This window comes from Gracilinanus agilis, chromosome 5, assembly GCF_016433145.1.
Source record: "Gracilinanus agilis isolate LMUSP501 chromosome 5, AgileGrace, whole genome shotgun sequence".
Classification (NCBI taxonomy): domain Eukaryota; kingdom Metazoa; phylum Chordata; class Mammalia; order Didelphimorphia; family Didelphidae; genus Gracilinanus; species Gracilinanus agilis.
In genome coordinates this window covers 76,352,318-76,367,330 of record NC_058134.1, presented here as the reverse complement: position 1 = coordinate 76,367,330, position 15,013 = coordinate 76,352,318, and the positions used below count along the sequence as shown (strand labels likewise).

Below are 15,013 nucleotides of genomic sequence, written 5' to 3'. Positions count from 1 at the left end.
TACAAAGAACTGTCTTTTAAAATGGTGGTAACTTCCTGTAGACTCTGACTCTCTCTCTCTCTCTCTCTCTTTCTCTCTCTCTCTCTCTCTCTCTCTCTCTCCTTTTTATCCCTTTCACTCTTTCTATTTTTAATTTTGGTGACCACAATTCTCATATATTTAGTCCAACCCTTACAAATAAATACTACATTAAAGACTATATATAAAAAAATAACAAGTATAGAGTCACAGCTCTTATTTCCATATATTTTCAACTTTATTATTAGTTTCTGTCTTTTGTTTCTATTTTAATTTACCTGAGCTAGGGTTGGAATAGAATTTTGACCAGTCTGAGTCTGTACATGAGCAGAATCATTGTCTGTTACAGAATCTGTTACACTTCCATCCTGCTGAGATTCAACTGTTTCCATGGTCATTTGTCTGAAAAGAAAACCAAAAAAAAGAAAAAAATGAAAATTATTAAGCTCCTATCTCAACAATTATTATTTGTGTTTGGCTCTATGATATATTTGCATTCATGGAATTTTTTTCTTACATTCAAAGTGAATGCTTAGTCCTATAGAATGTATCAATGAATATAGCACAAATTCTAAGTCTCCAAATTCCAGGCAAGTTATTCTATTGATACTGCCCATAGAAAGCAGATAAAAAAAATCCTATGATCATCTACAGCTGAATGATTGAAATTATTGGCTTATTCTTTAAGTATTTATAATAAAATTTCCATCAAAAGTTTTCAAAAGGTAGATGATTTCTTTAGGGAAATTCAATAGCACTATTAAGTTACTATGGGACTGAATAGGTGGTAAAAAAAACCTTTATAATTATAAAGCACTACATAAATGTAGGATATCATTGTTGTTATTACCATAATTGCTGATATTGGCATAGAAAGACACCACCATATATTTTGAGTTTGAAGGGATCTCATGGTCTAGTCCAACCCCCCTCACTTTATGAAAAAAGAAAATGAAGCCTTCTCAATTGTATGAAAATAATTTATTCATCATTTATTCAAACTGTCCGTGTTTATAACATATTACAACAAGATTAAGTTTTTGTAGTCATGGAGTTAATGATAAAGAAGTGCACCGTGTATTTTTATCCATAAAAAGCTAAAAACATATAAGACAGTTTCAATCATTCATAAGAAAAATTGATCATTTTTTATAATTTTTAAAAAATATTTTCAATTCCCTTTTAAATTTAACTAAAATAAACTAGTTATCACCCTGAATTTTTATCAAGAGTAAGTAATCCCATAATAATTATACTAAAAAAGTAAAAGTGAAATATTTTAAAATGCTGTACTTGCTAAATGAAATATAAAACAATTCATTTTTTTAAATGACCATTTAAAATATATTTTCTTGGTCTTGTACCCCCTTTCCCATTTATTAGAATCACAATCATATATTTGTAACCAAAATAGTCTAAAAATAAATGTAAAATTTAAGGTCACTAATAATGTGATAAAAATATAAACTCTCCTAAAGATTCATCCTCTACAATTCTCCTCAGACTAGCCATTTCTTTTCCATTTCTGCCAACTCTGACTTCCAAATCCTCCTAATCTCACATATGCTTATTTAATATGTTCATATTCCATTTTCTAGTATATCCTAAATAGCTGCTAAAACAATTATTTCTCTAAAAACAAATAGTAACCATGTCACTGTCATAATCAATAACTTTCAGTAACCTCCTGCCTTAATTTATTACTCTAACTTTAAAATCCTTAGCTTACTGCTCCATATACAGCAAACATCTCATTGTGTTGATTTTCCTGCCTCTTACTCTGTTATTCTTCAACCAATCTATTTGCTTCTCACTATCCAATTCTGATTGTTAATCCTTACTTCCTTGCTTTTAATCATAATATTTCTTCTACCTTGAGTGTCCTGTTTTCTCTAAAAAGAAGCAACACCCTTTAAGATTCAGCTCAAAGTGGCAGCTGGGTAGCTCAGTGGATTGAGTGTCAGGCCTAGAGATGGGAGGTCCTAGGTTCAAATACGGCCTCAGACACTTCCCAGCTATGTGACCCTGAGCAAGTCACTTGACCCCCATTGCCCACCCTTACCACTCTTCCACCTAGGAGCCAATACACAGAAGTTAAGGGTTTAAAAAAAAAAAAAAAAAAGACTCAGCTCAAAACACTCCTCTTTCCAAGAAGCCCTTTCTTACCACTCTATGATTAAACTATACATCAACACCTTACCTATCTGGAACTGAAATATGGCAACCCTACAGATTCAGAAAGAACTCAGCTAAGAACAAAGGAAAAAAAAGGGGCCTTCAACCACTGAAATCAGATATAGCAAAGTCCATGCTTTAAGGGCACCATAGGGCCTAGGCTTAGTGCCTATTTACTCTTACATCAGACATTATTAAAAAAATCTTGATTATCTTGTTTCCAAGCCCACAGCTGATTCAAAACAGGGAAAGGCTGTTTGCTACAGAGGGAGAAACAATGTTAGCCACAAAAAACAAGTCCTGCAAGAATAAAAGGTTCAGAAAATCTATAAAAAAGACAAAACTCACAAAAGCGTAGCAAGCATTTAAGGCATGAATACTTCAATAATCCCTAAAGGCATCTTGTATTACAAAACGTTATAGTAAAAATGACCCTGAATAATCTAGAAAGGTTATTCTTTTCATGGTACTATTTATCTTAATTTTTTTGTTTGTTTTTTAAAATCCTTACATTCTTAGAATCAATACCCCTACTGATTTCAAGGCAGAAGAGCAGTAAGGGCTAGGCAATGGGGGTTAAGTAACTTGTCCAGGATCACAGAGCGAGGAAGTATCTGAGACCTAACCTTCTGTCACTAGACCTGACTCTCTAGCCACTGAGCCCCCTAGCTAATTCCCTCATGGAACTATTTATAAGAGAGTACAAGAAGGTTTAATATGAATAGGGTTTCCATTTTTCTGATCCAACTAATACTTAGTCCAATTGAGAATATTTATCATGTGTTCCATTTTCTAGTCTGTCTTTCCCACCTCTAAATCTTGCCTAGCACAGAATAGTTACAGTTCAATAAATTTTCTTCACAAAGTAGTTCAATAAATTTATCTGCTAGGTGAGTGAATAGTTTATTTCTAACAGGTTAAGACTGAAAAGAACAAGTAATTTTGCCTATCATTTTAAACTTAACTTAAATAAAATACTTTAAAAAACCAGATAAATATAAATCAACCTACCTTATACTTGTCTTAATATATTTTTTCCTGCCACATTTGCTCATTATTAAGACATTTGTAAACAATGCTTTGCTCCTTCCCAGCTTTCTTCTTCTATTTATCCTGCAGTAAAATTATACTTTTGAATTTGGGGTATTACAGAATTTCCGTCAAAGCAATTAAAGATTTTGTTGTCAAAATAAGAACAGGAAGGAGATACTTCTAATTTTCATACAACTAAAATGACAGAAAAGCAACAAGATAAAAATTCCAATTATTCAATCTTTTTAAATACTTACTTTTCTGTTTCATGACTTCCAAAATTACTGTGTAAAGTTTAAAAGTAACTGTCTGAAATATTAAAATGTGACCTCATTGCCATTAGTTATTAGTTGCCCCTTATCAAATCAAATATATGCATTTTATAACTGCAGTCCAAAAGCCAGCAATACTTGATTAAAACTATGAAGCTCATATTTTGCTGATTATGAAACCCCACTCAACCTCCCTATCTTATCTCTATTTTCTATTTCACTCACACCCTGCCTAGCAAGGCTCCCCACACAGTATACATTTTAGAGGTTTAAAAACTTCCTTCAACCCAAAGGAAGGTTGCTTTAACCAATTTAACTATAAAACAAAATGCAACTAATCTCAAATTTATAAGAGATTGCCTTTTAAAATATATGGACATCTTTCTATGTACAAGTATGTGGCTGGGACAACAAATTCAGGGAGAGTGGCCTTTGGACATGTAAACACATCTGGTGATCTACCTGTTTTTGCCTGTGAAAGCAGTGAGAAAGGCTGAGAACCAATAGTCCTTTGGTTGGTTCCCCTTCTCTTATTGCTATAAAATGCTATGGTCACAACACCAAACATGTTCATGTTCACCAACTCTTAGATTGGCATAACTCTTGTATCTTTAAGGCTAAGGACAAAGGAATGATGCTGCCATATCATCCTGTAGTGAGAATAATAGGTGATGATGGCACTGACACATTACTCTAAGTGTGGATGCTAAATACTACAGAATGAGAAAGGGAGATACCTTTGTACTAATTTTGGCAATTAATGGTGCTTTCTTATATTGGTATTTGACAGTTCTGGCTTTCCCAAAATACTTATAAGCTTCCAGATGGCAGGAAGCTGTCTTACCTAATTGTGTTATTAATAATGAAAAGACATTTAAGTGCCAGGTTCTTGTTAAGCACTACGGATACAAATACAAGTAAGGGATACAAATACAGTTCCTGCTCACAGGAAAAGAAACAAAAGGCTTCTATCACCCAATAATGTGCTAAGTAAGTTAAATCAAGTGCTATCTTAGGGGCCATTATAACCACAGATGATAACAGAAACCTCAAGGAAAAGAGAAAATAGCTTTCCCCTAGTGGCAACAATAAGACAGTTATTCTCAAAATCCTCCCTTGAAGGGAAAAGGTCATTTCCCTAGTGCGATACTATAGATACTTTGATGCTCAATCTTTTCCCACCTTTTATTTACTTTTATGTTGCCTGATCCTAAAGAATTTAGGTAGAAGTTCAACTCACCACTAGTATGTAAATCCAAACTTTTTTTAGCAAAAAAGCTAATTTCTCATTAAAATTTTTTCTAAGCAATATTCTTTAAACAAGCTAATACACAGGTTTTGCTTTCTTTTTTTTTTTAATCTAAATGAGGGAATAAATGTTAATTTTGCACTTAAAAAAATACCTAATCTACTATGCTTTCTTCATTATAGGCATTAAACTACCAATCAGCCACTTGGGGGACAGAGAGGCGTTTAATGTTGTCTATGAAGAAAAACGTAATGCTCATATATAGAATTTCACCCTTCAAAGTAAAAACACACATCTTTACTATACTAGGCAATTATCTATCATTCAAGACACCCATGAAAATTAAGCCAGTATGATTATACAAACCATATTTCCTGTTCTTCAGTACTTAAACTTTAGTTCTGAAGAAGGCTCTAACCAATACTGATGAAGTTCTACTGGATAAAAATCTTTTATCTATGTTCATTATTTTAACATAAAAGTCATTTCTGAAAAATAATATATTTCAATTCTGAAAATAATTTATAGCAATCTACCTATCCCCAAATATAAGTTGTATCCCACATATGAGAACTCTTTGAAAAGAAAAATATTAATATAGGCTGCATTAAGTTAAACGTTCCAGAAATTAAGGGGAAAAAAATACATACTCATCATCTTTCTGGTAATTTGTAAATTACTTAAAGACCTAAGTACTTTTTTTATATATGAAGATGAGTATTTCTATTGCAAAAGATCTAGATCAAGGTTTCACAATCTTTTTCTGGTTCCATCTCCTCTGGCTTTCAAGCTTTCCATTATATATGCAAGAAACAAAATAGAGAATACTTTTTCAAAAAATAAAAACTGTTCATTCCCTTGATAAGCTTTTTTTCTCTTTTTTTAAACCCTTACTTTCCATCTTAGCATCAATACTGTGTATTGGTTCCAAGGCAAAAGAGTGGTAAGGGTAGGCAATGGGGGTCAAGTGACTTGCCCAGGGTCACACAACTGGGAAGTGTCTGAGGTCAGATTTGAACCTAGGACCTCCCATCTCTAGGCCTGGCTCTCAATCCACTGAGCTACCCAGCTGCCCCACCTTGATAAGCTTTTCATACCCCCTGTTGGGAACCCCCAAGCTAGATTGTCAAATATTCCAAACAATTTAAAACATAAAATCACCACAGTTCATAACCATTTTTTTTCTGAAACATGGATATACATTTTGGATGCTTTCATGAAAAAACAAGGGCTATGTAGAATGGCTTCTAGAATACTTACCTTAAAACGTTATTTTAGAAACATGGTTTGTCTCTTACATGTCACATTTTCCCAAAAGACATACTTTATATAGTGCTACAGATTCAGAAAGAAACTTAAAGGTAATCAAGCCCAATTTTCTCATTTCAGATAAGGAAACTGAGGACTAGGAAGTCAAATGATTTACCCATGGTGAGAGCTAAACCTGGACATCTAAGTTCTTTAATTCTAAATTGAGAAATCTTTTCATTATACCATGCTGTCTACTATATGAAGTTTTCCTTATTTTTAAGTGACTTTGTTAAGACTATTTAACATATTCAGCTATTTATAAGTGATATGTAATGTCTAAAAAAATTGTAAAGAACTTACAAGGAAAAATGACAATTTTAATGAACACAGACTAATTTATTTGCTCTATTAAATGTATAATCAAACAAAGTCCTAATTTGCAAACAAATAGCCCTATTAAAAACTATGCAAAAATAAGAGCTAGCATTTCATATAGCACTTTAAAGCTTGCAAAGTGCTTTCTGTGATATCTCATTTGATCCTCACAACAACCCTGTGAGGTAGGTGCTATTATTATCTCCATTTTACAGATGAGGAAAATGAGGGTCAGAGAGGTTAATTTCACTGGCCAGAGTAGAACTCAGAGGTCCTACCCATCCACAGAGCTACCTAGCTAACTCACTGCACTAAAAATTACAAAATCTATTACTCAAAACACTGGGAAAGGAAGGACAAGTTGTTAAACAAGGCAACATATCAAGCTATAGTGCAGCTACACAGCACAGTACATAGAATTCCAGCCCTGGAGTCTGGAAGACTGTAATTCAAATCTGGCCTCAAACAATTAGCTACCTGACCCTTAGAAATTCCTTCTTAAATCTAAGCTGTCTTCAATCATTTTAACATGAAATGATCTCATGAGAAAATTTGTCCCTTCTTTTGACAGTTCATCACTTAGAAAGCAAAAACATTATGGAAATTAAAGAACAGGAAACTAAATGTTTTATGTTTCACGATTAACTTCATAACAGCTACAGTTTCCAGGTAATTCTGGTAAAAAATAGAAATACCTTTCTTTTTGCCTGAATAAACTAAACTTGGGGTTAAATTATGCACTGTCCAAACTGATTCTATTCATCATGGGGGGAAGAAGGTTCTAAAGATTAAGTGACTCCTTAAACAGGAGATTACACTATTTATTAAACAACAGTATATAAATGGAGGGGTGTGGTCACTTTTTTTTAGTATTCCTAAGGAGACATTATTATACCATAAAGATGACTAGTTATATGCAATCAAAACAGTCAAAAAATATTTTCCTATTATCAGTGCATTAAATATGCAACTTTAATTTAAGAAAACTATAGTTGACATTTGGGAATCTGTTATTGGTAAGTACTAATGACAAGCTAGATATCAGTTGTAGGATAGTTAAGAGTACAAATAAAACTATTATATTTTAAACTTAAATTACATATCAATCAAATTAAATTTTTCATCTATACCTCGGACTACTTTGATTGAGTAAGCTGGGATTCCAGTTATACAATTTATTGGAGTTCTTAGCATTGTTTAAAAGGACAATGAGAGCAGATTAATATTACCAAGTATCATTAAGGGTTTTTTCTATCACTGTATCTGTCACTTTGAAAAAAATAGTTCGTATGTTTTTAATGACCTGTTTATCCATTATGAGTTTTCGTACCAAGATGGGCCAACATTAACGATGATGACATACATCTCCCCCCACCAAAAAATGGACACAGACAAGTACAATGAAGGTATTTTTCCAGCTATAAAAAATTTTGGGGGAATGTTTTCCTCTCCCATTTTATTTTTCTATTAGTCATTGTACTTTTAGAGGGATAAAGTGAGAGTCAGAGGAGTAGATGGGGAAAAATGAAAAACAACAAAGGTGTAAGTTATTCTCATTTTTTTCTATGTATCAACCCAAAGCCTTTGTTTTTAACTAGAATTAATATTAACCTTATAGGTTTTGGGGCTGGGAATAGAAGCATGAATAATAATTTTTAAAATTAAAGGACAGAAGGGGCAGCTAGGTTGCACAGTGGATTGAACTTACCACGTTTGGAGTTGTGAGGATCTGGGCTCAAGTGTCACCTTAGACACCAGCTTTCTGACCCTGGGCAAGTCACTTAACTCCAGCCTTTACTGCTCTCTCCTGTCTTGGAACTGATACTTAGTATTGATTCAAAGACAGAAGGTAAAGGTTTAAAAAAAAGAAATAGTTCCTTCATGAAATAAAATAAAAAAACTACTTTCACCATTTGAAAATACTGTTAATTTATCTCATCAAGAACTGTATATGATAATCATGCATATTTCTAATGCTTTAAGGCTTACAAAGTACTTTCCTCACAACTGAATGAGATAGGCAACTTAAGTATTCATATTCCTTTTATATATGAGGAAACTGAAGCACAAAGAAATTTTTAAATGTCCATGGTTATGCAGCTTAATGAGTGTCTGAGCTGAGATTTGAACCCATGTATCCTGGCTCCAATTCTTGAGGATTTTTCCACTAGGCCGTTCAGCCTTTCACATTAAAACTAACATCTTAGGGGGGCAGCTGGGTAGCTCAGTGGATTGAGAGTCAGGCCTAGAGACGGGAGGTCTCCTAGGTTCAAATCTGACCTCAGATACTTCCCAGCTGTGTGACCCTGGGCAAGTCACTTGACCCCCATTGCCTACCCTTACCACTCTTCTGCCTTGGAGCCAATACACAGCATTGACTCCAAGACGGAAGGTAAGGGTTTTTAAAAAAAAAAAAAAAAAAAGGAAAAAAAAACCTAACATCTTAAAGCTGGGGGAAGGGAGGAGTTATAAATATCATTTTTTCAATTAAACAAAAGTTCTCTTTAGTCATGATTAAAATTTGTTTTATTACTTTAGTTGAGCCTCCTATCCTGTACCATTCAATCACTTGGAAACAACCTCTCAGATCATCCTGATGGGGAGATGATTTATTTTGGTTTTATAGGAATTCTACTAAGAGTATTAAATTTTAATACTGTGTGACATGAGGATTCTAGGCCAATTAAACAAACCCAAGCAAGTAATATGAAAATCTATTTAAGACATTACATTGACAATCTTGAAATTATGAACTTCTCTTGAAAAATTAAAGATTTAATGAGAAAAGGGTTTTGAGAGAAAAACCATTATGCCATGAAAACACTGAAAGTAATTTTTAGAAATTTATTTTAGGGTTCTTCTTTGCATGTCAGACATCATAACTTGGGCTTTTCAGGTAGTTGTACAATTACAAGTCAATATGAAGGTATCAGAAGATCCAAATGTTTACTTTAATTCCTCCAGGAAGGCTGATATCACAAATAGCTAATTCCATGAGCTATCTCCTTCTGCCTTCTTTCTGATCTCACCCTCCACAAAGGCAAAATATGTCTGATTCTTTTACTCAACAGGTTAACAACTTTACACTTTTAAAAGATACAATTTTGGGGCAGTTAGGAGGCACAGGAGCCAGAAGGACTTGCTTTCAAATATGGCCTCGGAGAGTTCCTGGTGGTATGACACTGGGCAAGTTACTTAAGTTTGCCTAGTCCTTGCTCTAGCCCTTCCGTATTAAGTTATTTTTAAGACATAAAATAAATACGGGTTAAAAAAAATAAAAAGCAAAGAGTACTGAGAAGTTCAACTTTCTTTTTCTTCTACCAAAAAGATAAACATAGGTAATTTGGGGAACTCAAAGATGTATCTCTCTTAATTAGATCATAAAACATTTTAGGCAGCCTAAACACACTTTAGCTTGAAAATTACATACTACTTCAAATGGAAGAAAGTGCATTTCTGTCTGGAAGGGGAAGAAAAAAATGATGGTGAAATATCTGGTTATCAAGATATATAGCAAAGAAAAAATAATGGCAAAATACTTGGTTATCAAGATATATCGCAAAGACACAAAGAACAAACTAATACCTAAAAAGGCCAAGTCAAAGAAATGGAGAAATCTTGAAACTACTGGAAACAAAGTAGGAAGTCACAAATGTCATTTTAAGCACTTGAGGAGGGAAGAGAAGAGAGTTTAGTAGGGCTACAAGAATTCAAAATCACTAAAATTCTAGGCCTCTGATTGAACTGGATGTCTAGAATGGCCATCTATAGTCCCTGAAACAAAAGATTAATCTTGAGTTTTTAGAATAGGAGGAAAAATACAGCAGTCAGGGTTAAGAGTATATGTTAACAGAAGATTCAAGTTTAAGATAACAGATTTTCCAAATGATCATGTAAGTACAAGTTTGTATAGAAATAAATTTGAATATACCTTTAAATGAAATTATCTTAAAACCAAATAATAATTAAAAGCATGGGGCAGATAGTATCATCCTAACTCATTCCTTTATTATCAATTAATATAAATGTGGTAGCTGGGATCAAAAGTTGACTGTTCAAAATTGTCCAATCCCTAGTTGGAGGTTTTTCCACCCTACTCTTGCCTTTTGCCTGTTTTCTAATTTATGACTACCTAAATCTGATAATGAAGAAAAAGTGGAATTCACAGAAGTGCATCTAATGCAGCACAGAAAAATAATTTATTTGAGGTCTTGAATAAATATTAAAAACAGGATTCATTACAGAATTCATGTGATAAGTTCCATTTATTTATAAAGTTCCACTGTATTTAAAGGAATGAGTTATAAAATTTTAATCTGTAAATAACTTCACATGAACCTTTACTGTTTACAATAAAATTGTTAACTACACTGGGAAAGTGAGATAAGGCTGAAATTAACTAGTAGAAAGCTTGAGAAATCTTCTATATCTTTAACTTATTCATATTATTCCTGCTTACTAAAAATAAATATATTTGAGCAGCCAGTTGCTTCAGTTTATGTATTCCAGGGTGTACCTTAAATCACTTTTACAGAAATAATGAGCTCTTCATTTTAACTAGAGTGAAAGTACAAAATTTTCCTGTGAGTATAGATATATCATGTTTCTTCCAATTGTGTTGAATGTGTTTTTTTCTACAATTCATTCCAGCAAAAAGAAACAGAAATTTCCCCATCTTAGTATTGGAATTTCCCATTTGGAAGTTTTTCCAAGGAAAGGTTAGCATATAAATAGTCTGTACTCTATAAAGAAATGAAATACAATTAAAGATTTGAACTTCTTTAGAATAATTTCTAACAGAAACTATGCCATTTTGATAGCTTAACAGTATTTTAAAAATTCTCAAGAAAGATTGTTAATAAAGTCAGTTTATTTTTCAAAAACAGAAACATACAGATTAAAATGTCAAAATTGATTTCTAGAACCACTTAAACATATAATTTGTCTGGTTATCTGTCTCTTTGGTAAGAGACCATAAAAAAAGTCCACAAATAGTACAGAATGACTTAAAAATTTTAATAAAACTTTCATTATACTCAAATATTAGTCTCCCAAATTCCATTGTGTAAATGCAAAAGGAGTATTTCCTAATTCTCAACTGGTCTGACATCAAAATGGCAAAAAACTGTTTTACACTGGCAAACTCTCTTGATAAATCTTTCTAATCTAATCTCACCTTCCTCTTTGTAGGAGTTGTCTCAGCCATCATAATATCCGGAAGTCCTCATTAGAACTTTTGTGAGTCAATCACATGACATGTATGAAATAGTACTGTGGAATGTTTTAAAACCTGAAAAAAAACTATTGTATACTGTTCCAGAAAAAAATCATAATTCTAAGCAAGTTTCATTCATTTTATTAATCTTCATACAGTGACTCTTACAAAGTAACTATGATTTAGTCTACTGCCTAAGAATTCTAGAAATAGTTTCCCACCATTAATAAATAAAAAATTTACAAGGCTCACAGTTAACAATACTGCATTTAAAGTTCTTTAATTTTTAAAATTAAAAAAATTGATCCTCAAATTTTACAATTAAAAACAGTTAACACATATATACAGATTTTACATACATTATAAGTTATAATCTTAATAACTTTTGGTTCCACAAAACAGAATAAAAAACCCCAATGGTAATCACATAATACTTCTTACACTAAATAGGTGTAGGGGTAACTACCTAAAAATTGACAATGTTGATAGTGCTTAAAAAGAGAACATCTTCTAATATTCCAGTTGAGTAACTGTATAAATTGCTTTTGTCTTTAAATACTCATTTATACTAATACCTAACACCAACAAGCCAAAGCTGTTTTTCGAAAAATGTTGTTTCCAATATTGCCAATAATGTGTTTTTTCAAGCTAAAGAATATAACAGAAAATTGTTTTGTGATAAGTGCTTCTGAAGTAACAAACCTTAATGGATGTTTGAAAACTACTCAATCTATTTCTGCAAGCATCAAATCTCAAATGCTTGATGATCATGATGGAAGAGAATTGTTAGATTAAAAATGTACAAGTGTTCTAAATGATCATGAGTCAAAACCAGCACTTAAGGTAATAAACAAATGTGTTTAGTAAGCTTTCAAGTAAGGAGGCTGGGGAGATACATTAGCAATATTTAAGGCATACATTAGCAACTGAAGCACAACCACAATAATATGTAGTGTTTTAAAGTTTGAAAAAGTAGTCTCATATCTCACTTTATTCTCAAAAATATAATTCAAAAGGCAAGCCCACATTAACTGGAATATTCTATTTCAAACACAATTCACAAATATTCTTTGTTCTCTAGGGAATTCGGTCTCAATAATAACATAAAGGTAGAAATAGTTGCTTCCATAAAACAGGACAAATGTTAGCAACATAGTACCTAAAGATTGCAATTTTAATACATTTTTCATGCTGGATCATTTTCCACACTGGAGCATTTTTAAAAGAAAGTACACAAATAGCCACCAGTCCATCCAACTAATAAATGTAAATGGAGAAAATAATTTTTTAGTTCTTAAGAGGCTTGGTTAGAAATGCTAAGAAATCTTGGCTCCACACCACTGACTACAAAGCCAAACAGTTGGCAATTTTTTGGAAACCAACTTCTACATGTATAGGACAATTCTCTCCTTTGCTTAGCATTTAACAAAGTAACTGACATTAAATTTTGCCAAAGGAAGTTATTTCTAAACAGGTTACAAATTGAAGGATCAAACAAAAGTTGGACAGAAGGAAAATTTGAGCAGTACTTGCCCACATCTCAACTAATTATTGATCACTAAACTGAGTCCACATAAGCAATAAAGACTAATTACCTAAGGAATCGCCCTCCAATTTAAAAAATTAACTTTCATAGTTTTATTCATCCTACACAAGCCAAAACAGCCTCTTCATAATTTCTGGAAGAGCAATTCAATTAAGTTTGTAGGAATATCACTCACATTGTTTTTAAGGTCTAAAACTGGTCATGGAAAATAGAAGGCCTAGCTACCGTAAAATGAATCACAGTAGTTGAGTTCTAAAGGGCTTTCAGGTTTGCGAAGGGCTTTACTTACGTCATCCATCTGAGTGCCCTTATAAGGTAAACAACAGGCATTGTGCCCATTTTGCAGAAGAAGAAACTGAGTCGTTAAAGTCCTGACTGCCTAGGACCCAGTGGCTGCCTTAAATTCCGCACTCGCACTGGGTCCAGCATTACACAAGCCCGACAATGCCAGCTCACTGAAGATGCTTCAACGTGGAAATGAATTGACCCGAGATGCCCCTTATCAACATTATCTTTTAGGTATTATCCCAGGTGCCCCCGACCCTAAGTCTAAACCCCCTCATTCCTCTGGGTCTTCAGCTTTGTCCCTCACTTTCGGCGTTCATCACTAGCTCACAGACTCCGGGCTGGCTAGGGCCCAGGCATTTATATTTCCTGCTCGGCCCAGTTCAGCTAAGTCCACACTGCAAACAAGTGTAAATGTGGCTCCAAAGGGGAGCGGGCGGTGGGGCCAGCCCGGGTCTCGGCAGAGTCCGGGGCCAGTGCCTTAACAGGCTCCCAACAAGACAGAGCAAGAGGTTGAAGGCTAGGAATTGCATCCATCGGAGCTGCAGGGCTACGCAGGCCCCCCAATCCGCGGGGCGTAGGGCGCAGGGGGAGGGCGGCGGAGTCGTAGCGTCGGGGTCACCGCTCGCCGGGCCGTGGTCAGTCCGGAAAGAGGCGAGCGAGAGGCGCAGACCCCAGATTCCCTGGCCCAGGCCGAGTCCTCCGGGGCACTCGAGAGCCTGAGGCGGCGCCCGGGAGCCTGGAGGGAGAACCTGCCCTGGCGGTGGGGCCGAAAGGAAACAAAAAGACGCAGTAGGGGCCGGCCGCCGCCTCCCTGGCTGGCCAGACTCAGGTTCTTCCAGCGGGCGGGGAAGGAAGACAGGTGGGAGGAGAGAGCCGGCGGGCGGGCTCCCGAGAGGCGCAAAGTCAGCTGCCTCCGCTCCGTCCGTCCTCCCCGCTCCTCCTCCTCCTTCTCCCTCCTGCTCCCCACCCCCGTAAGACAGCGCAGCCCAGGGTCCGCTGCTGCTGCTCCTCCTCCTCCTCCTCTGGCTCCTGCTCCTCCCGCTCCAGCGTCGGCGGCTCCCAGCTCTCTAGTTCGGGGGGCAGACGCGCTACTTACCCGCCGCGAAGGGATTTACGTAGCGGGTCTCGTCACTGATTACGGGCGGGAGGAGGTGGAGACGGGGAGCCGGAGCCACCGCTCAGGAGCGGCGCCGCCGCCGCCGCCCAGCAACCCCGCCGACGGCGGCCGCTGCGGCGACTCCACGTAGCCCCCACGTCAGCTCGGATGCGACGACGGCCTCTTCGCTGGGGGGCCGGGGGACGAAATGTAGCTCCGAAGCTGCGGCCGAGTCTCCTCCTCGCACCCAGCCCTCCCCTCCCCCACACTCTCCTTACCTCCCTCCAGCACACGCAGCGGAAAAGTTCAAAGCTCTAACTCCGCCCCCTGCCGGCCGCGAGCGGGCGGGCGGCGCTGACAATTCAACAATTAAATAGAACGAGCTGGAAGGGGGCGGGGGAGGGGCTGGTCCGGAGGGGGGCGGGGGCGGGGGAGAGAGGGGGGGAGAGAGAGAGAAGGAAGCCCAGCTGAGGGGCGGGGCCTGAGGGGGGCAGGG

The 15,013-nt window shown here is 36.0% G+C and overlaps 1 protein-coding gene across 2 annotated transcripts in view; it reads right to left on the bottom strand.

The window, feature by feature from the left end:
- Positions 1 to 15,013, bottom strand: part of CREM (cAMP responsive element modulator) — an 83,029-nt gene that overhangs the window by 56,946 nt on the left and 11,070 nt on the right. The window contains exons 2-3 of one of the 2 annotated variants that reach the window (XM_044679420.1): positions 3,205 to 3,306; positions 297 to 420 (exon numbers count right to left, since the gene is read on the bottom strand). In XM_044679420.1, coding sequence (XP_044535355.1) covers positions 297 to 420; positions 3,205 to 3,306 — 226 coding nt within the window. Of the gene's footprint in view, positions 1 to 296; positions 421 to 3,204; positions 3,307 to 14,517; positions 14,771 to 15,013 lie in introns of those variants that run through there. The other variant, XM_044679421.1, reaches the window with a different exon arrangement.